Consider the following 23,612-nt stretch of genomic DNA (forward strand, 5'->3'; position numbering starts at 1 on the left):
ATAGTACATGTACATATAGCTCGATCATCAGTTCTAGTTAATTCAATGTATGTATCCCATACCAATGGACAGCTTGCATGCGCTCTGTTTCTTGCTTGTAGCATCTGCCCTTCTTACCTAAACTTGATTGGATTAGTTTAGTTCAATGCACCAGTCGTCAGTCTGGCCACTCTAATCTCAAGTTAATCTCCCCAGAAGGCCAAAACCAAGCAGCTAGCTCTCAGCCAGCATGCAATCAAACCATGCAATGCATACTCCTCCTCATCTTCTTGTTGCCCTGAACGGGGACGGCTGAACCAGTGAACCGAAACCACCTCAGACAAGAAGCTGGGGGCATCCAATCCCCAATCATATGCAACAGCCAGACAGCTCATGCCTGCTGCTCCCAATCTGCATGCCGCCAACCCAAGGCCATCCATCCTCCATCCATGATATACTCCTACACACAGCCACGCACCCCATATACCCCTGTCTCCTCCATCCGTCCGTCCTTGCTCGCTCCGCTCTTGTGTGGGTGTGCGCGCCATTGCTCCTGCGCGCGCGCGCACACACACAGAAACCTGCAGATGCATGCCATGCAAGCTCTTTCTCGTGTTCGTTGCCGCACAAGACTTGAGCTGATGCCACTGTAACCAGGAGATCGATCGCGCTATCGCCAGCCGCTCCTCTTCCATGGGTACCATTCCGACCTATCCTTTCTACAGTCTACGCATAGCAGCAGTTCATTCGGTGCCCTGCATAGTATAGTTCTATCTTGGGTTGGCAGCTAGCATTTTTTTTTGCGTTCTTGTCCTACTGCGCTGCATTTCTTTGAGATTAGATTTTGTCCACAGAGGTCCACGCGGCTTTCTAGGAATGGTCTTTTTCTTGGATGTCTCTGTTTTTCATTTCTTTTTTTCACAGTTTCAGCCTGTTGTGGTCCTGGTCCACATCTTATCTGGGCGTAGCACCGTATCTTTGCTTTGTTGCTACTCCTGTACTGCATGTAATCTTTTGCAGGAGTACGCCTTCTTTGCACAGACAGAGCACCTAATCGTATTTGCTGTAGTAGAGATCTCTAAATTTTTCTCGTTTTGCGGGACTCGAATGTGGAATGGAATCCATGGAAGTAGCTTTACCCTGTTCCAAGGAGTAGGAGAACGAGACGGCGAGATCCTCCCTCCATCTTTGTTGCCTTTGGCATGCTCTTCTTATTCCTTCCACCAAGTCTAGTCACCAACAAACAAAGCTGCATCCATCTGATCTGACTCACTGCCCTTTCGACTCTTTCCTCCTTTTCCTTTGAGATCCACCCGCGCGCTTTTTCATCAGTTGATCCGAGTCCGGGAGCTGCCTGCCAGGGCGGCGTCGCTGATGCTGTCGCTGTTGAGCAGAAGCACGCCCAAATCCCGAGGCAAATCCGAGCACATGACTAGCCCCGCATCCTTGCTCCTTTCCGTTGCTGCTTATTCCTACTCCTATTCCTATAGGAGCAGTATTCATTCAGGTGGATCTCACCTGTGATACATGTGAAATCATTTCGATCGCCTTCTTTCTTGTGAATTTGTAGCACGTAACAAGCGATGTTTTTGTTTCTCATGGCAAGAAGATTCCGTCTTTACCAGCTGATACCTGAATCCAGGACTTCGATGCTGAGGGAGTCCACTGGGCTGGGCAGAGGAGTTTCCACCGGCACCACCAAGATCCGCAAGCGTTGCGCCGTGCCGCGTCGTCCTCGGACCGCCTCCGCCAGACGAGGAGGTGGGAGCTGCGGGCGAAGCGGAGCGTGCGCCTGATCGGCCGGAGCGTCAGAGCCGCGTCGCATTGCCCAAGCAGCAGCAGGAGGAGGAGGATCAAGAGGAGGAGGATGTCGGAGCCGTCCTGGACGAACCGGCGCTGCCGCCACGGCGACGTCGAGACGCGGTCCGCGGCGTCGGCCAGGAAGCTCGTCAGCGCGCTCTGGCAGCACGGCAAGGGCGGGAGCGCATTCGAGGAGGAAGAGGAGGAGGCGGAGGGGGAGGTCGGGTGGGACGACGCGGCCGCCAAGCGCCGGAGCTCCTCGGATCACCGGCGCAGCGCGTCGGTCGAGGTGGTGAGCGCCGCCGCTCGCCGTGTCGTGCTGCATGTGTTTGTTGTGTCACTGTCGGTCCTGCTCTGAATCTGTTTGTTTGCTTTCCTGCAGCTGTCCAAGTTGTCGAGAAGAAAGATCAAGGCTTTCAAGGATGATGATGGAGAGAGGAGCTGGCACAATGGCCATGCTCATGGCCACTGCTTCTCAGATGTCATGAGCAATGGCGGCACTGTGGGGGTAAGTTCCAATCTCCGTACAGTCGAACCCTTCCCTTCGCGTGTGAATTATGATGTTGGACAATTGCTTGCTCTTTGAATAACTATATACTTACTGTATCAACTAATGAGATTTTCCTTCTTCGTCAAAAAGAAAAAAACTAATGAGATTTTCCTAAACGTTGTCAACGCTGTAAGTATTACAGATCTTCGTTCAAAAGATTCAAAACAATTCAGAGTAAGGATTTTCCTTGCCAACCTTCACATTATCATAGACTGAATGAGGTTAGGATACAGAACCGAATCCTGCAGTTTTACCTCTGTCTGCATTTCTGCTGCGATTTTCTAAGTACGGCAGCCACCCCTCTGAACCTTTTTGGAGCCTAATCTATCCTCGTGGTTAGGCTGTACCGACTTCGATTATCATACTACTAACCTTGGCTTGCATTTCCAATGATGCATCATCTGTCTTCTGACAGCCACATGTGATCTTTGTCCACTTGCTCCACCGGCTGCTGTACTCTGCACCAGCCGGGCTTGTTTATTCGTCAGCTGATGCGATTCTCCTGCTCATCACCTCATGCCTAGCAGGCTAGCACCTAGGCTGTTGGTTAGAGGTGGCATTAGCTACTAGCTACGGTGCCCTTGTTAATTCTCCCCTAACTCTAAGTTTATGCGGCGACGCGAATAATTGACTGATCTATAAAGTTGGAGCCGAGATTCGACAGTTAGTTGGGACCTGTTTTTCAGTTGGTACAGCGGTTAGTTGAAGACGAGCGCCACGACGACAGCCTCAGCTCTGACTGTGTGTCTGTCAGCGCCGCCTAATCATGCTGCTGTTCAATCATCCTGCACTAGTCCTTGAGATGGAAGTTTACAGGGTAGTGTTCGGGCCGACTTTAATTTTTACTGTTCATGCTAGAAAATATCGTTCGTGCTAAAATATTGTGAGAAAAAACACTGCTTCGTCTGGAAACTGTGGCCAACCAGCCAGCCAAAAAACGCCAGCCGAACACACTGTGTAGTTGCTGATCATTTCATCTGTACCACCACCTTTTTCTGTTGAGTCTAAACATCTTCCAAGTTGCTGTTCATTTGCTGATATGAACAATTCGAGTATGGCCTTGTTTAGTTCTTCGCCCTAAAGTTTACTTTCCTATCCCATCAAATATTTGGACACATGCATAAAGTATTAAATATAGATTAAAAAATAACTATTGCACAGTTTACGGCTAATTTACGATACGAATCTTTTAAGCCTAATTAGTTCATGATGCTACCACACATGTGCTAATGACGGATTAATTAGGCTTAATAAATTCATCTCGTGGATTATTAACGGATTTTGTAATTTATTTTTTTATTAATATCCGAATATCTCATGTGATATCCCCATGTGACACCTAATATGATACCACAAAACTTTATAACCTATATTTAAACAAGGCCTATATGAAACAAGGGAAAATTGGTTTCATACATCCAAAGATCACGACATTCGGAAAATACTATCGAAAGACGTCCGTCACGTAAAATACCACCGAAAGAATGAAACGTTACCGAAAAATAGCATTCCGTCACGGTGGCCGCTTTTGCCGTCAACCCTTCCGTCGAGGCACCTTTCTTTCTCAATCCCGTGGCTTGCTCGGACGGTACCTCACCATCGCCATTGTCGCCCTCGTCCAGCCACCGTGAACTCATCGCGAACTCGTTTGCATGCATACAAACTCAATTGCTCTAGCATGCCGTGAGCTTATCACGCTCGGTGCCGGTGGGCTCCACATGGGCTGTGCGAGCTGGCCACGGGGCTCCAGATGCGCGTGCCTCTCTAGATTCACCATTGTCGCCCTCGTCCAGCCACCGTGAACTCATCGCAAACTCGTTTGCATGCATACAAACTCAATTGCTCTAGCATGCCATGAGCTTATCACGCTCGGTGCCGGTGGGCTCCACATGGGCTGTGCGAGCTGGCCACGGGGCTCCAGATGCGCGTGCCTCTCTAGATTCACCGTTGTCGCCCTCGTCCAGCCACCGTGAACTCATCGCGAACTCGTTTGCATGCATACAAACTCAATTGCTCTAGCATGCCATGAGCTTATCACGCTCGGTGCCGGTGGGCTCCACATGGGCTGTGCGAGCTGGCCACGGGGCTCTAGATGCACGTGCCTCTCTAGATTCGCCATTGTCGCCCTCGTCCAGCCATCGTGAACTCATCGCGAACTCGTTTGCATGCATACAAACTCAATTGCTCTAGCATGCCATGAGCTTATCACGCTCGGTGCCTGGTGGGCTCCACATGGGCTGTGCGAGCTGGCCACGGGGCTCCAGATGCGCGTGCCTCTCTAGATTCGCCATTGTCGCCCTCGTCCAGCCACCGTGAACTCATCGCGAAACTCGTTTGCATGCATACAAACTCAATTGCTCTAGCATGCCGTGAGCTTATCACGCTCGGTGCTGGTGGGCTCCACATGGGCTAGTGCGAGCTGGCCACGGGGCTCCAGATGCGCGTGCCTCTCCAGATTGGCATCAGGCCTGGTCCCCTCCATCGTCGGCATGGCCACCACGGCCATCTGTGTGGTAGAACCGCTCGAAAAAGCACACTTATGGGGGCGCTCGTATTCCACCAGACACTAAGCGCCCCGAAAGCCAGCTACATTGGGTGGTATCCGTCGGCCACATCCCGAGGAAGAACCCAAAACATCCATATTTTTCCCAAGGATCCAATAATGAGAACGAGTTACAATACAAGTCCATTTCATACATCTGAGTTTCTTAAAAGTACATTATTACAATACCAAATACTAGAGTGCGGAATGATAACAACGGAATTTTAAAAATAACATCTAGCGGTAGGGGCGAGGATTCCGTCTGAGCCCACTAGAAGGATCCTCCACACAAGGGTACTCTTCAAGCATCACCTGCAACAGGGGTAAATAAACCCTGAGTACACAATGTACTCGCAAGACTTATCTGACTAGTGGGAATAATTTTCCAACTCCAAGGAATATGATCGGCTTTATGGTTTGCTGTTTTTCTTTAGCAGAAAGCAATACTAATAGTGAGTCCCTATTTATGTGTTATTATTATCAGCCGTATTAAGTTATCATCTAGCCAGTCGATATAAGCACCTGTTCTACTTTCAAGCAAGAGTTGAGCAATCAGTTATATTTCTTCTCCTTTCCACTTCCAGTTCTTACTACGGATGCTAAACCGCAGACAAGCTGTACCGGATTTTCCGGCGATTCGCGAATCAATGTGCCCAGTTGGGTATCCCGAAAACACACTGCCCCGCTTGTACCCCAAGGCACAAGCAGGACTAACCCATCACTCTCCTAGTCCCGGGTGTCCAGGTCCCCATCCAAACTTGGACTCCAAGCCCCCACTCCTGAGTCCCGGACTCCGTGTGGTGCAAGGACCTCCACCATCCCCGCCTCCAATCAGTCAGTCCGGAAAAGAGCCGGATCCGCGATAAGAGAGCAACAAGTCTTCCCTACGCCCATACCCAAGTATGCGCTCGGGATAATAAATCTATGACTTGTCTAGAGCCATATGCAACGACTGGTCCTTAATCGACATGGACTAGGGAAAAAGTGTAACCAAGTTATGTCCTGTTGGCCGCAGGACACAACTCCTTACACCCACCAATACCCAATCCATATCCCTGCCCGGTCACCATTTTTCTTTCCACCATTTTATCATGAATGTTCATATTTTATTACCTATTTGCGAGTAACGGCAGGTTACTCACGCTACCGGTATCCTGAGCATAGCGGCTACTTGGCCTGTACTAGTAGGACTCATGGGTAAGTATGTTTATGCAGGTAGTTTCCATAAAATGCCTGTAACTTAAATGCACATCACATATATATATTCAATGATCATAAAAATATGGGTTATGCTCCGGGGCTTGCCTTGGGCAGGTGTCGGGTTAGCAGGGTCAGCACCAATAGGCTCCTAGGCTTCCTCCTACACGAGGATCTCCTCCTCATACTCCTCGATCACCTCGCCGTACTCCGGCTCGCCGACGGGCACGAAGTCTACCAGTTCGTGATCTACATGAAATGATGATGCAACGTTTAATAATACGGTAACAAAAATTCTTAAAATAAAAGTACATCGATTAAACTACTAAGTGAGGTCTACCCACTAAAGGCTAAGCTACATACCGTCACCACTAACAAGTATGAAACATGACATTCATTCTTATAGCAACTACAGGTATTCTTACTCCTAATGCTAATCTACACAATATACGATAAAGCAAAGGTAATGGCTACTCTATCTAACAACTAATTCTAAGGCTACAAAATTTACAGCAAGTACATAATGGCCTAGGGAACCTACCGTAAAATTTTTATATCGATAGCTATCACCAATTTTCCACAAATATTCCTACAAATATGAATCTACATAATACCAAGCTTTCTAATTAGACTTTACGAGCCTATCATCATAACAGCTAACTGTGAACTAACTACACTAACAGATAGATGGTGTTTTTGTGAACCTAACAAAATTAGTCTTGCTATTTTTGGACAACTACGCAATTTACTACGATTTATCAAAGTTCAATTCATAACTAAAATAAATAAACATTTCTAATTCACTGGAATTTAAGGAAACCGAATCCTACCCCTCGGCCCAACTTGCGCTGGCTAGGCCCGCCATGGCGCAACGCGCGTGCCAGCACAGCGTGGCCCACGCGCACGTGCGGCCCAGCCGGCCAACGGCCCGCGACGAGGGAAGACCCGCGCGCGAGGGCAAATATGCACAGACACCCCCGAACTACTATGTATTCACAGCGAGCTCTAAGACACTATTCTACCAGTCTAAGGTTTTACAGCTGCACCCTCCCCTTTCTCCTTCTTTACCGCGGCGACGTTCCCCGGCACCCGTGCGCGCACTGGCGCGATGGCGCGGGCATCGGGCGGCCACGCCGGCGTCATCCGAGCCTCTACTACCTAACTAAGGGGCAGATGATTACCTTGGGGACCAAGCGTAGCGACTGGAGGCTTCACGGTGAACAGGGGCGTCGTGCCGAGCCCCTCCCCGACAGTGGTCCCTTCCCTGCAATGGCGGGCGCGTTCCCATGAGTGATAGCGAAGGTGGAGCAAGCAACTAAGCTAGAGAGCTCAAGGGACTACCCATGGATACCTTCGTGTTGACAGTACGGCCAGAGACGGCCCGAGCCGAGCTGGCCGCGTGCGCACCGACACCGCAGCGGCGCACGGCGATGACACGACCACGTCAGAGAAGGTTGGACTGCTGCAACACTATGATCGAGGTGTGCAGGATGCTCAGGAGGGTAAGGCGGGGCTAGTGGTGCACTGAATTGCCATGGGGTGCCTTGGTTGCGAGGTTAGCCAATGGCGCAGGCTGCCCTGGTCTTATGGACCCGATGGCGTGGTGTTTCAAAATTAAAGCCTACGATGGAGCTACAGGCAGCGATGTGGGGTCGGTAGGACTACAGGCTACCTAGCGGAGTCGAGGACGTAGTCAATTTGCAACAGGGCACTGCTACCATGGCAAATTAGAAAGAACCAACCCGACGGCCATGGAGATAGCGGAGGCAGGGGAGGTCCTGGCGTGGCTTGGCTCGGTCTAGCTGTGGATGTCAATGCAACAGATAAGCACACGCCACGATGGGGGACAGTGGGACGTGCTCCAGACGACTGCCCGCACGGCCGCGGCTGCAAGCCAACAAGGCTCAGCATAGCATCACAGCGGTAGTGCCAGATAAGGAAAACATAGTGCGAGGGACGTGGAGGTGATGGTGGAGCAGGCTATTGTCCTACGCGCGAGCAGCCAAGGCAGGGTAGGGCATGGCACAGCAGAGCTTGGTTGGCGGCCCGGGCGTAGCGCGTCAGCCATGGTGCTGTGACCTGCGCGCCAACAAGTGTAGTAGGTAGACAAGGCAGTCACGCCAAGACCCTGCGCACGTGTGCCTCGACAGTGGCAGTGTGGACACAGCCAGCGCATTGGCGCACACGCGTTTGGGCGAGCTAGCAGCTGCAGACACGGCCAGTAACGGCGATGACCACGATCAGCGTGCATGGCAGACGGCCTTAGCACGCAGCGCAAGGCCATGCGCGTGCACAGGCACGGCGGTGGGGCGCAACCGGCATGGCAGCGGGATATGGCCGGCACGGCAGTGCGCTGGCAAGCCAGCAGCGGTGCCAGGCCAAGTGGTGACCGCGCCTAGAGCTCAGTCATGTGCCATGCATGCTTTTTAAAGCAGCTTGAAAACTTGTACATAATGCTCCAAAGGCCAAACCAACTGTTCGATGCACAAGAGGGTACGTTGGGCTGTCAATCAAAGTCTAGATATCGTACCACTTCCTAAGCCGATCGCTCTACAATTATTGCCAAAGATGGCTTCGTCGACTTTTTTAAAACTTACGCGGAACGACGTCGATTCGAACGATTTCGCGTCGAATCCCAAATCCGACCTATGGGATGTACTAGCGGGTTATCCTTGTCCTTGACCGCACATGTTTCATCGCCGTTCGCAAAACGTTCTATACATTTTTGTTCGACAAAATTAAATCAAGTGACATGACGCGTAACATTGTTTCATGTTCCGCATAAATGTTTCAAGTGTCTAACATTGATTTATAATTCGTGTTATACACAGATGCACATAAATATGATGCTCATGTGATGTTTAGCAAGAATAGTACAACGTAACACCGAGGGTGTTACAAATCTACCCCCCTAAAACAAAATCTTGACCCAAGATTTCGTGTGCCTAGTGTGAGAAAGAGACAGGGAATACATTTTTGGCGCAACACTAATTATTCGAGCCGGCGAGAAGGTGAGGGTAATGCTGCAATAGGTACCCTTGTTCCCAAGTGGCTTCAGCCTCTGAATGATTTTGCCACTGCACCTTGTAGAATTTTACCACTCTGTTCCTGGTCACTCTCTCCTCATCCAAGATTTTTATAGGGTGATCCACATACGTTAAATCTGGTTGGAGGGGAAGTCCTTCCATTTCCACTACTTCATCAGGAACTCACAAACACTTCTTCAGTTGTGATACATGGAACACATTATGTACTGCCGATAGAATATCTGGAAGTTGTAGTTGGTAAGCAACTGGACCACATTGCTCCAACACCTGATATGGACCCACATATCAAGGGGCTAGCTTGCCATGAATGCCAAACTGATGCACCCCTCTCATAGGAGACATCTTGAGATATACATAATCTCTAGCTGCAAACACCAAGGGCCTTCTCCGCTTATCAGCATAAGCTTTCTGTCAGCTTTGAGCTACCTTCAAGTGACTCCAAAAAATGCTCACTTAATCCCAAGCCACTTGGATGAGCTCATGCCCAAAGTATCCACGGTCTCCCACTTCAACCCAGTTGACTAGCGTCCTATACTTCCTTCCGTATAGCGCTTCAAATGGTGCCATGCGGATGCTTTCCTGATAACTGTTATTATATGAAAATTCAGCTAACTTCAAACACTTATCCCACTTCTCAGGAAAAGAAATGGTACAAGCCCTCAACATATCCTCGAACACTTGGTTCACCCTTTTAGTTTGACCATCAGTTTGTGGGTGGTATGCTGAGCTTCTAAGAAGATGAGTACCCAAACAGTGTTGCAGTTGCTCCCAGAAACGAGAGACAAAAACTGACCCTCTATCAGAAATGATAGTAAGAGGAACTCCATGTAGGGTCACAATCTGACTGAAATATATCTCAGCATACTTCTTAGCAGTATATCTAGTGTCCACTGGGATAAAGTGAGCGGACTTGGTGAGACGGTCCACAATGACCCAGATAGAATCATAACCTGTGGATGTGCGGGGTAAACCCACAATGAAATCCATGGAAATATCCTCCCATTTCCAAACAGGAATGGGCAAGGGCTGCAGATATCTAGGAGTACACATATGATCTGCTTTAACCCTGCCACAAGTGTCGCACTTCGCGACGTGCCGGGTGATGTCTTGCTTCATGTTAGACCACCAGTACAAGTGGCGCAGATCATGATACATCTTGTTACTGCTAGGATGAATAGACAACTTTGAATGGTGAGCTTCATTCAAAATTTTTCTTTTTAGCTCTTCATTGGATGGAACCACCCGTCTATCCTTGTATCCCATGACCCCCTGCTTATCGATGCTAAAGTGAGGGCCACGACCTTCGGCCATCAACTTCCTAATGTGAGGAATCTCTTCGGGGTCTTCCTTCTATTACTGAATAATCTGCTCCAGCAATTCTGAGGTCAATGCAATATGAGCTAACACCTCTGTGTGGTTGAGAGACAAAGGTATTTCCTCAACCTGATGTGACTTTCGGCTCAAAGCATCTTCTACAACATTGGCCTTTCCTGGGTGATAATGGACTTCCAAATTATAATCCTTTATCAACTCTAACCATCTCCTTTGCCTCATGTTCAGCTCAGACTGAGTAAAAATATACTTGAGGCGCTTGTGGTCTGTGAAGATGTACACTTTGTTGCCCAACAGATAATGCCTTCAAATATTCAGAGCGTGGATCATAGCAGCTAGCTCTAAGTCATGAGTGGGGTAGTTCACCTCGTGCTTCTTCAGTTGGCGCGAAGCATAAGCTATCACACGCCCATCTTGCATAAACACACACCCCAACCCCGTCCTCGAGGTATCACAATATACATCAAAGGGCCTATCAATATCTGGTTGGGCCAACACAGGAGCAGTGGTCAGAAAAGTCTTCAGAGATTGAAAAGCTTCTTCACAAGCTGAACTCCAATCAAACTTAGCTTCTTTCTAGAGTAGCTTGGTCATGGGCTAGGCTATCTTGGAGAAATCAGGAATGAAATGCTGATAGTATCCAGCTAGACCAATGAACTAACGGATCTGCTGCACAGACTTGGGAGATTTCCAATCCAACACATCTTGCACCATGCTGGGATCTATAGAAATGCCTTCAGGTGTCAACACATGCCCCAAAAACTACACTCGATCCAACCAAAACTCGCACTTGCCAAATTTAGCATACAGCTTGTGCTCCCTTAGTCAAGTTAGTACTATCCGAAGGTGTTGGGTATGCTCTTCATCATTCTTGGAATAGATTAGGATGTCATCAATGAAAACCACCACAAACTTATCCAGCTCCGGCATGAAAACTAAATTCATTAGGTACATGAAGAAGGCAGGAGCATTGGTGAGACCAAAAGACATCACTAGGTACTCATACATCCCATACCTAGTAGAGAAAGCTGTCTTTGGTATATCATGTGGCCTGATCTTGATCTGATGATAGCCTGATCGGAGATCAATCTTTGAGAACACCTTAGCACCAGCTAATTGGTCAAACAAGGTATCTATGCGGGGCAAGGGATACTTGTTCTTAACTGTTACCGCATTAAGAGGGCGGTAATCCACACACATTCGCAAGGTGCCATCCTTCTTCTTCACGAAAATAGCCGGGCAACCCTATGGTGAAGAACTAGGACGGATGAAACCTTTGTCCATTAACTCTTCTAGCTACTTCTTCATTTCAGCTAGTTCTCTTAGAGCCATGCAGTACGAGCGTCTAGAGATTGGAGCAGTACCAGGCTCAAGCTCAATGGAGAATTCTACCTCATGGTCCGGTGGCAACCCAGGAAGATCTTCAGGGAAAACATCTAGGAACTCACATACTACCGGAATAGAGGTAAGATCAGGAGCAGCTTCAGCATGGGCAACAATAGGTAAGACTGGATCCGAGGGTACAATAAGAGACATCCTATCCTCAGAAGAAGGAAGCCATAACTATACACTTCTCCTCTGCATATCCAATACTACCCCATACACCCGCAACCAGTTCATTCCAAGAATAGCATCAATGCCTTACCCAGGCATGACCATAAACTATAGGCAGTAAGTGTGGGTGGCTAATACCAAACTTACTGTATCCATGCGGGTATTGATGAACATTTGTGACCCCGTAGTATGGATCTTATAGGCATACGGTATAGCCATAAGTGGTAAGTTGTGCCGCTCTACAAACCCCATGCTCAAAAAGGAATGTGATGCATCGGAATCGAACAACACCAAAGCTAGGTGGGAGTCGATGGTAAACATACCAGCCATCATCGGCTCCAGCTGCAAAACCTATGCAGCATCTATGAAGTGCACCTGGGCAGACCTGCTGGGCACTTTCTTCTTAATGATGGTCCTCTTGACAAGCCTAGAATTTGCGAACGGTTGAGCTGACTGAGCTGGCTAGTTCTGAGGACAGGCTCGGGCATAGTGGCCATCTTTGCCACACTTGAAGCAAGCTCCTGGCCTGTTCCCAAACCCCTGATGAGGTGGGACCTGCTATCCTTGAGACTACTATGGCTACACCTGCTGTGGAGGTGCACGGTACTGAGTAGAGGAAGCCTACGAAGTCTGCTGGGGTTGCCAGAACAAAGGCCCGCCGGATGGTTGATAGGGCCCCCACCGGATAACCTAAATCTTCTATGTGTGAGGGTGGCTAGAGGATCCAGATGCCACCTACTTCCTCTTCCAATCAGCCTAGGATTCCCGCTGAAAACCCTCCATAGCAATGGCGGCGTTCATTAGAGCCCCAAAGGTCTGATAGTTCACCGTGTAGAGTTTTTCCTGAAGGAGGGGAGCCAGACCACGAAAGACGCGTTCCCTCTTCTTATCATCAGTATCCACCTAACTGCCAGCATACTGAGCCAAGTGATTAAACTTGCTCACATATTCCATCACTATCCTGTTCCCCTAGCGCAGCTCTAGGAACTCAGTCACCTTCTGGTTGATGACACCAGTAGGGATAAAGAACTCTCAGAACACGGTGGAGAACTCCTAACAGGTTGCCGGATGATCCACCTGCTCCATGGCCTGGAAGGTGTGCCACCATGCACCCGCGGACCCCAAAAGCTGTTGCGCTGCAAAGCGCACCTTCTGCTCGTCGGCCACTCCGAGGAGCCGAAACTTATGTTCCATAGTGCGAAGCCAGTGCTCCGTCTCTAGAGGCTCATTAGATGGGGTGAAGGTGGGTGGGTGAGTCTTGAGGAAGTCCTGGTAGGAGGATAGTCCCTCAGGACGACGGGCACCACCCGTGTTCCCACCGTGACCCCCGTGGCCTCCGTGGGCGAGGCCCATGATAGCCTGTGCCATAATGTCCATGGCACGAGCTGTTTCCTGGCGAGCAGCAGCTGACTCCTGGCGAGCAGCCAACAGCTCTACCATTATCTCTGTGGGAGTCATCGGCGGAGGCGGTGGCAGCGGCAGGAAAGGATGAGGAGCTAGAGGTGGAACCTCCTGACCTCCCTCGTTGCCGCGCTCAATGGCTCGGCCACTGTCACCCTAGCCCTCGTGATCCACCCCAGAACTGGTGCTCTCGTGTCCAGACCTTAGATTCATCTACAAGAGAGATGAACCATCCATTAGAACACCTTCTGGGATCAGAAGCAAGGAATTAGGGGATGACAACACATTTATTAAAGCATTTTGTTAGTTAGTCCTATCAATTTACTTTTTCAATTATATGTGAAGGGGGATTTCAGTCGAAGTAAGATGCTATTATCATGATGCATGCTTCGACCTATACGTTCACTCAAGCCAGAATATAGCGGCATTCGTAAAATTTTCAGCGCATCGCACACTCACTTTCCACAAGACTAAGCGATTTCTTACGTAACGTAAGTTAGTGTACCTACAGAAAATTGATTAGATAAAACCAGTGCCGCTATCCTAGATAGACTATATTGCTAGGGCTTATACTTATTTACCTAATATAATCGCATCCTACTTTTCGCAAAACTTTTGTTGGTCAAATTTTTAAGTTTTTGAAAAAGGGTGATGAACTCGTAACCATTATTGGCTCTGTACCAACTGTGGTAGAACCGCCCGAAATAGCACACTTACGGGGGCGCTCGTCTTCCACCAAACACTAAGGCCCCAAAAGCCAGCTACATCGGGCGGTATCCGTCGGGCACACCTCAAGGGAGAACCCGAAAGATCCACATTTTTCCCAAGGATCTAATAATGAGAACGAGTTACAATACAAGTCCATTTTATACATATGAGTTTCTTAAAAGTACATTATTATAATACCAAATACTAGAGTGTGGAATGATAACAGCGGAATTTTAAAAATAACATCTAGCGGTAGGGGCGAGGATTCTGTCTGAGCCCACCAGAAGGATCCTCCACACAAGGGTACTCTTCAAGCATCACCTGCAACAGGGGTAAATAAACTCTGAGTACACAATGTACTCGCAAGACTTATTCGACTAGTGGGAATAATTTTCCGACTCCAAGGAATATGATCGGCTTTATGGTTTGCTGGTTTTCTTTAGCAGAAAGCAATACTAATAGTGAGTCCCTATTTATGTGTTATTATTATCAGCCGTATTAAGTTATCATCTAGCCAGTCGATATAAGCACCTGTTCTACTTTCAAGCAAGAGTTGAGCAAACAGTTATATTTCTTCTCCTTTTCATTTCTATTTCTTACTATGGTGCTAAACCGCAGACAAGCCGTACCGGATTTCCTAGCGATTCATGAATCAATGTGCCCAGCTGGGTGTCCCAAAAACACACACCCCGCTTGTACGCAAGGCACAAGCAGGACTAACCCATTACTCTCCTATCTCGAGTGTCCAGGTCCCCGTCCAAACTTGGACTCCAAGCCCCCACTCCTGAGTCCCGGACTCCGTGTGGTGCAAGGACTTCCACCATCCCCGCCTCCAATCAGTCGGTCTAGAAAGAGCCAGATCCGCGATAAGAGAGTAACAAGTCTTCCCTGCGCCCATACCCAAGTATGCGCTCGGGACAATAAATCTGTGACTTGCCTAGAGCCATATGCAACGACCGGTCCTTAATCGACACAGACAGGGAAAAAGTGTAACCAAGTCATGTCCTGTTGGCCGCATGACACAACTCCTTACACCCACCAATACCCAATCCATATCCCTGCCCGGTCACCATTTTCCTTTCCACCATTTTAACATGAGTGTTCATATTTTATTACCTATTTGCGAGTAATGGCAGGTTACTCACGCTACCGGTATCCTCAGCATAGCAGCTACTCGGTCTGTACTAGTAGGACTCATGGGTAAGTATGTTTATGCAGGTAGTTTCCATAAAATACCTGTAACTTAAATGCACATCACATATATATATTCAATGATCATAAAAATATGGGTTATGCTCCGGGGCTTGCCTTGGGCAGGCGCTGGGTCAGCAGGGTCAGCACCAACAGGCTTCTATGCTTCCTCCTGCACGAGGATCTCCTCCTCATACTCCTCGATCACCTCATCGTACTCCGGCTCGCCGACGGGCACGAAGTCTACCAGTTCATGATCTACATGAAATGATGATGCAACGTTTAATAATACGGCAACAGAAATTCTTAAAATAAAAGTACATCGATTAAACTACTAAGTGAGGTCTACCCACTAAAGGCTAAGCTACATACCATCACCACTAACAAGTATGAAATATGACATTCATTCTTATAGCAACTACAGGTATTCTTACTCCTAATGCTAATTTACGTAATATACGATAAAGCAAAGGTAATAGCTACTCTATCTAACAACTCATTCTAAGGCTACCAAATTTACAGCAAGTACATAATGGCCTAGGGAATCTACTGTAAAATTTTTACGTCGATAGCTATCACCAATTTTTCACAAATATTCCTACAAATATGAATCTACATAATACCAAGCTTTCTAATTAGAATTTAAGAGTCTATCATCATAACAGCTAACTGTGAACTAACTACACTAACAGATAGATGGTGTTTTTGTGAACCTAACCAAATTAGTCTTGCTATTTTTGGACAACTACGCAATTTACTACGATTTATCGAAATTTAATTCATAACTAAAATAAATAAACATTTCTAATTCACTGGAATTTAGGGAAACCGAATCCTACCCCTCGGCCCAACTCACACTGGCTCAGCCCGCCACGGCGCGACACGCACGCGTGGCCCAGCCGGCCAACGGCCTACGACGAGGGAAGACTCGCGCGCGATGGCAAATATGCACGGACACCCCCAAACTACTATGTATTCACAGCGAACTCTAAGACACTATTCCACCAGTCTAAGGTTTTACAGCTACACCCTCCCCTTTCTCCTTTACCGCGGCGACGTCTCCCGACACCCGTGCGCGCACTAGCACGACGGCGCGGGCACCGGGCGGCCACGCCGGCGTCATCCGAGCCTCTACTACCTAACTAAGGGGCCGATGATTACCTTGGGGACCAAGCGCAGCGACTGGAGGCTTCACGGCGAACAGGGGCGCCATGCCGAGCCCCCTCCCCGGCGGTGGTCCCTTCCCTATGATGGCGGGCGCGTTCCCGTGAGTGACAGCGAAGGCAGAGCAAGCAACTAAGCTAGAGAGCTCAAGGGACAACCCACGGATACCTTCGCGTTGACGTTATGGCCGGAGACGGCCTGAGCCGAGCTGGCCACGTGCACACCGACGCCGCAGCGGCGCACGGTGATGACACGGCCGCGTCAGGGATGGTTGGACTGCTGCAACACTATGACCGAGGTGCGCAGGATGCTCAGGAGGGTAAGGTGGGGCTGGTGGTGCACTGAATTGCCACGAGGTGCCTTGGTTGCGAGGTTAGCCGACGGCGTAGGCCGCCCCGGTCTTATGGACCCGATGGCGCGGCGTTTCAAAATTGAAGCCTAGGACGGAGCTACAGGCAGTGATGTGGGGTCAGTAGGACTGCAGGCTACCTAGCGGAGTCGAGGACGTAGTCAATTTGCAACAGGGCACTGCTACCACGGCGAATTAGAAAGAACCGACCCGGCGGCCATGGAGACAGCGGAGGCAGGGAGGTCTTGGCGTGGCTTGGCTCGGTCCGGCTGTGGATGTCAACGCAACAGACAAGCACATGCCACGATGGGGGACAGTGAGACGTGCTCTAGGCAGCTGTCCGCACGATCGCGGATGCAAGCCGACGAGGCTCGGCACGGCGTCGCAGCGGCAGTGCCAGACAAGGAAAACACAGTGCGATGGATGCAGAGGTGATGGTGGAGCAGGCTGTCATCCTACGCGCGAGCAACCAAGGCGAGTCAACAGAGCAGTGCCAAGCGTGGCCGCTGGCGACATGTAGCGCGGGACCTGGCGCGCCTCCGGCCAAGGCAGGGCAGGGCATGGCGCGGCAGAGCTTGGTCGGCGGCTCGGGCGCAGCGCGTTAGCCGCGGTGCTGTGACCCGCGCGCCAACGAGTGCCAGCAGGGAGACAAGGCAGCCGCGCCAAGACCCTGCGCGCGTGTGCCTCGACGGTGGCAGTGCGGACGCAACCAGCGCATCGGCGCGCGTGCATTTGGGCGAGCCAGCAGCGGCGAACACGGCCAGCAGCGGCGATGACCGCAGTCAGCGCGTGTGGCAGACGGCCTTGGCACGCAGCGCAATGCCGTGCGTGTGCACAGGCGCGGCGGTGGGGCGCAGCCGGCGTGGCAGCGGGACATGGCCGACGCGGCAGTGCGCTGGCAAGCCAGCAACGGTGCCAAGCCAAGTGGTGACCGCGCCCAGAGCTCAGTCATGTGCCGTGCACTCTTTTTAAAGCAGCTTGAAAACTTGTACACGATGCTCCAAAGGCCAAACCAACTGTTCGATGCACAAGAGGGTACGTTGGGCTGTCGATCGGAGTCCAGATATCATACCACTTCCTAAGCCGATCGCTCTACAATTATTGCCAAAGATGGCTTCGTCGACCTTTTTAAAACTTACGCAGAACGACGTCGATTCGAACGATTTTGCGTCGAATCCTAAATCCGACTTACGGGATGTACTAGCGGGTTATCCTTGTCCTCGACCGCACATGTTTCATCGCCGTTCGCAAAACGTTCTATACATTTTTGTTCGACAAAATTCAATCAAGTGACATGACGCGTAACATTGTTTCATGTTCCGCATATGTTTCAAGTGTCTAACATTGATTTATAATTCGTGTTATACATAGATGCACATAAATATGATGCTCATGCGATGTTTAGCAAGAACAGCACAACGTAACACCGAGGGTGTTATAATCTGCGAGCAAATTGAAGCGCCTCGTCGTCGTTGCCTCGTCGTCACGTCCGTGCTCACGTGCTTCGCCATCGGCGAACCGCTCCCAGTGACTCTGTGTCCGAGACCAAAGTCCGCACCCCGCCCGGTTGGCGTCCCCTCATCGCCGCCGCCGCTCCGCGTCATCACGCAACCACAGCGCGAGGCACGACAGCAGGACGCGGGCGCTCTAGGCCGCCATGAATGCCTGCTCCGCGGCCATGGCCCACATGGCGAAGCAACAAGCACGACTTCCATCCACGCCATCCACGGCTGGCTCAAGCTGAGACTGACGCTGGTCAACGGCGTCGTCGAGGCCTCCCCCGTGATAGCGGGGCTCGCTGCATTCGTTGACCGGTGGGGGAAGGTGCTCGACCGCGTGCACTGCATGGACGTGCTCAACAGCTCAAGTTGATCAAGAGCAACACGAGCGCAGCCCGCGCGATCCACGTGCTCTAGAGCTACGAGCTGCGGGTGGCGCGGTGCATGAGGCAGTACTCTGCTGATCCTTCTTTTTTGCGTTTGCATGGTGAGGAGCTAAACGGTTGATTCACGCTGTTTTGCTCCAAATTATTACATAATGCTAGTTTCTGGTAACGGACGATTCTTTCAATAGTATTTTACGTGTCCGAGTTGTTTCAGTGATATTTTTTTGATACACGATTCTTTGAGTGCCATGGAACCGATTTTCGCATGAAACAATCTTGCTCCACCCATTTTCAGGGCCGCACTCCGGCACGCCAGGGTGACCGAAACAGAAGAATGGAGATGCAGGAGCTGTACAACAGCCTCACGGCTTCCAACGAGCTGGTCAGGGTCCTGGCCAACCTCCTGGGACCCACGGGGGGCCTCAACCCGACGGCGGCGTCCCTCCTCGCCGCGCTGCGCTCCGAGCTGGACGCCGCGCGCCAGCTCGTGAAGCAGCACAGGCGTGGCGGCGGCGAGGACGAATACGAGCGCCTGCTGCGGAGGCAGCTCGTGGAGGAGGTGCGCGCGTGGAAGTGCAGGCACAGGGAGAAGGCCGCGGCGACGGCGCGCCTGGTCGCCTCGGAGCTCGACGGCGAGCGGCGGTCGCGTAGGCGGGCGGAGAGGGTGGGCAAGAAGCTAGCGGAGGCGCTGGCGGAAGCGGAGGCGTCGCTGCGGGCGGCCACGCGGGAGCTTGAGCTGGAGAGGGCGTCCAGGGAGCGCCTGGAGAAGGTGTGCGACGAGCTCGCCAGAGGCGTTGGCGCCGGCACGGAGGCAGAGGAGGAGGAACTCAGGCGGGAAGCCGCCACCGCTCTGGAGGAGCTGGAGAGGGAGAGGGAGATGCTGCAGGTCGCCGACGAGCTCCGTGAGGAGCGGGTCCGGATGAAGCTGGCGGAGGCGAGGCTCCAGTTCGAGGAGAAGAATGCCGTCGTCGACTGCCTGCGCCAAGAGCTCGAGGCCTTCTTGGGCACCAGCACCGAACGTCGAGAAAAAACGCCTGTCCACCATGAACTGGTGACCAAGGATGTGGTGGAGGATCAGCAGCTGCAATTGGCTCTTGCCTCTGAATTCGGTGTCGACGGCATCGATCGTGTGGTCACAGAGAAGAGCGGACAAGAAGAAAATGCTGAAGCTAATGACGACTCGGAAGGCAGCGACATCGAGCTGAACATGGACGGCAACAGCTGGAGCTACACCAACACCTCCAGGTCCAGGGAGACGACGGCCAAGAACGCAGCGTCAGTGCACGGCTCACTTTCAGACAGAGCAACGGAATGTGGGGCCGACGCCGGCACCTTCGATCGGAGATCTGAGGCAACGAGGGAGGCACTGGAACAGGACTGGGCGGCGGACGGATGCAGTGACGACGGGACCACCACCAAGGACATGGACGAGGACGCGGAGAGGTACGAGGCGATCAAGAACCTCAGGGAGCAGATGCTGGCCGGCCACGCCTTTCTCTTCCTGTCCAAAGGTGAGGCCGACGCTGACAGCGATCGGCATCGCCATGGTTTCGCTTCTCATTTTGAAGACGGTGGCCTCTGGTGAGCCAAATTGCTTGGTGTTCAGCCGTTGATAGTGACACCAGCCCTCTTTCTTCAAAATTTGTGTACTCTCTTTTGGTTTTGTTGCTCCATTTGCACAGCACAGTTATAGAGTTCTTTTCCTCTGGGGTTTGGATGGATACTATTTCCACAGGAATCGTGGTTTCAAAGTTTTGATGTTTTGGCACTGGCATTTTGCGTTTGGTATCACAATCAAAACTCAAAACTCACAAATGCCTTATTTCTGTATACAGAATTATAAACTTACAACCTTAATTAATGTTAGTGGAGGCCTGCACTTAAATACCCAAGAGACGTGCGAAAAAAATAACTTCTAGAAATTCTGATAAGAATAAAAAAATTCTAGCAATCGATTTAGCATACTTAAATCGCTAACCACCGGATCTATTATCAGCCTGTTCGGGAGGCCGTAAACGATCGTGGATTATTTACTGCTGGCTGGTTTGGTGTGAGAGAAAAACACGGTTTCTGGCTGGAAATTTACGATCATTTACGAGCAAGCGAACAGGCTGTATGTTTTTGAAAAATATTCACAGTATCATCTAAACTTGTATCCAAATTACATGTATATGCCATCATAAAATACAATTCAAATTTACATCTAAATTACCCGCTACGCTATTAAGTGACCCCTTGTAAGGATTAAACGGTCGAAGAGGTGGGTGGTGGGTTGTTGGGGGGGGGGGGGGGGGGGGGTTGGGGGCTGAATTGTGCTCTAAAAAAAATAAAATAAACTGATAACCTTATGTTATGCAAACTGTAGACCCCTTAAGTACCTTTGGTTCCTAAGTTCTTCTAGAAAGCAATCTATCGAGTCCTTAGAGCCAACACACTAATCATCTCCTTAGCTAGGATCACACTTAAATAAGTTCCTTAGATAGCGAGTATGAAATCTATGCTAAGCACACCAACATAACACCTAGTTGTCACACAAGAAACGTACAATCAAAAAATAATGTAAAGCAAGTAGCGAGAAAGGTCGAGACAACTGGATTTTTTTTCCCGTGGTCTCGGTTTGTTGCCATGGGGAAATCATATGATGAACTAACCTTATTTTCTATGACACTATAAATTGAAGATACATCTTCATGTGTAGAGAATTGTCAACAAGACAATAGAACAGAGGTTCATGAAGGGAGCTGAAACTAGAGGGCAACACCATGCCAACGTTGCAGATCAAGAACTATTAGTGGCGCTACAAAGCATTGTGCTGATCAGATCTATCTAGGCATAAGGATTCATCCTACCGACCAATCTCCCTATGAGGTTTAGTGTTTATGGATTTATCTAGCTAGTCATCCAGTATAAAGCTAGGTGACATCTACAAGTATCTTGTTAACGATATTATAAGTTAATCTTTATTGGAAACTTATTACACTTGAACTGTGCCATGTGTTGTATGTTGTGCTTCATCTAAAGTCTGTTTCTTATGTGATTAGATCACTACAGGAAAGCCTCTGAGTGATCATAGTACATGTACCCCCACAATCTCACACAAATATACACATGGGCCACTAAGGGCCAAATCCAAACTAGATCGGATGTCACATTTCCAGCCCTACCTCTCATACTAAAAATGGATTAACCTTTCATGTAGAGTTAACTAACATTTTTAGTTTATGCATCCATAAATCAACTAGCTACGGATACACATATATCTCTATGCTTAAAGCAGCAAAGAAGAAACATTGGGACCACCTTGCAGTTTATAGTTTTCCTCCTTTTTCCAAATTTCCAAAAAGCCAATGGCAAGCCAAATTTCTCCATTCACCCATTCTCCAAGCCCAAACTAGTAGCTACAAAACCAAATATGAATGCATGGGACAATAAAACACTAAGAGAGGTGAAATACAACTGTAGGAGTAGAGGATTAAAGTACATCACCTTAGACTTTTAGGAGATCCAGTTCAGTAGCATGTTAAGTCAAGGTTGATGATGAAGACTTCTCACATATGTTCTTGAGAAGCTTTGCATTGAGATTCAAGACCCTTCATCATCACTATGAGAGAAGGATGGAAGAACCTTACTCCCACTCAAGTTCTTGGAGAGGTGGTAACCCAAGGTACATGATGTAGACTAGGCCCGATCTTCCGAAAGGTATGATAGCGTCAATTGGTGGAGACTCGACGTTCACGATCTAGGCTTCGAACCAAGACTGATTCGGACCCCCGCAACCGTTACACCACTGCTCCGTTGGTTATCAATCACGCGAACGCGATTGACCTCGCCGAGAAGGCTTTCCTGCAAGCGAATCGAGAACACAAGCAAGAACGGGATGAACGCAATCTAAAATTGCAAATAAATATGAGGCTTATGATAACGAGAAGGAGTTCAAGTCTTTATTCGAAAGGACTAATCGCCACAGGCAAACAAGATCAAGAACTAGGGCCCTGGTTCACAGCAAGTGGCCTTGGCGGCGACAGTTGCAGCAAATCGACGTCTGTTTCACGAGGAAATCAAGAACTAAACAAAACCCCCAAACCCTAAGGAGAGCGACGGCTGCTATTTATAGAGTCTTGGGCGTCACCCCCTAGACGCGCCCCCTAATGGGCCCAAACACGATACACGGTCCAACGGACCAAAAGACGGTGTCATAGCACCCTGGCAGATTCTGAATGCTGACTTATTTCTATGATTTCCGTTGATTACGAAGGTCTTTTGATGTGAAACCAATTGGGTTGGATTCCTTATCCAATTAGCTTTCCATCTATATATGGATCATCGAAAACAGAGTCCGGATGCGTCTTGGGTGACCAGTTTAAGGCAGACTGGTCTTGGAGGCCGAGACAGACTCGAACTTGTGTTGCTTTGGGCCTCCACCTCGGGGACTCGAACCGAATTGGCCTCGGACCTCCTTCTTGACCCTTGCTAGCCTCCTACCCCTCCATACCATGTGCCAAACATGGTCATATGCATGAGTGTCATGTCCTCATCATCCTTCCCTTCTTGACAAAAGCCGTCATCGGCGTCGATTGTGCTTGAAACTGATCCTGCACAACATAAAGGAGAGCGGGGTTGCGAAAACAAAGGGAACCGAAATAATTGTGAGAAGAAACATGACCATGTTACTAAGTTTGTAGCATGTCATCTCGCATAAAAATTTTAGCAAGCATGTAGACTCCATGATCCGAATGCACACGATGTATGTCAACACTATCCTGTAAAAGATTAGAACTAACCAAAGACAATGTAGGAATAGATGATCTAGCAGACATAGGTAGCAACCAACAATGCTCCCCTTCTTGGAAGTGAACTTGTTTCTTTAAGGAACATGAGAAAATGTTTGTATTATTATGGCTGCCCTCTAAACG

At 49.5% G+C, this 23,612-nt stretch overlaps 1 protein-coding gene across 1 annotated transcript; it reads left to right on the forward strand.

Moving 5' to 3' along the window:
• Positions 1-1,161: 1,161 nt before the first annotated feature.
• Positions 1,162-20,394, forward strand: LOC136463371 (uncharacterized protein At5g41620-like). Its single transcript, XM_066462375.1, has 5 exons — positions 1,162-1,486; positions 1,622-1,705; positions 1,738-2,071; positions 2,162-2,287; positions 18,995-20,394. Exons 2-5 carry the CDS (start codon positions 1,629-1,631, stop codon positions 20,282-20,284), a joined length of 1,827 nt encoding a protein of 608 aa, XP_066318472.1. The 5' UTR covers positions 1,162-1,486; positions 1,622-1,628; the 3' UTR covers positions 20,285-20,394.
• The last annotated feature ends 3,218 nt before the right edge of the window (positions 20,395-23,612 follow it).

The sequence above is a fragment of the Miscanthus floridulus genome, chromosome 7 (assembly GCF_019320115.1).
Source record: "Miscanthus floridulus cultivar M001 chromosome 7, ASM1932011v1, whole genome shotgun sequence".
NCBI classification, from domain to species: domain Eukaryota; kingdom Viridiplantae; phylum Streptophyta; class Magnoliopsida; order Poales; family Poaceae; genus Miscanthus; species Miscanthus floridulus.

What these genes read in the sequence shown, in the direction of transcription:
- LOC136463371 (XM_066462375.1), top strand. Translation starts at nt 1,629, where the DNA reads ATGCTGAGGGAGTCCACTGGGCTGGGCAGAGGAGTTTCCACCGGCACC. An exon ending in GCAGCGCGTCGGTCGAGGTG is followed by an intron (nt 2,072 to 2,161) that starts GTGAGCGCCGCC and finishes GCTTTCCTGCAG; the next exon opens with CTGTCCAAGTTGTCGAGAAG. An exon ending in GCAATGGCGGCACTGTGGGG is followed by an intron (nt 2,288 to 18,994) that starts GTAAGTTCCAAT and finishes ACCCATTTTCAG; the next exon opens with GGCCGCACTCCGGCACGCCA.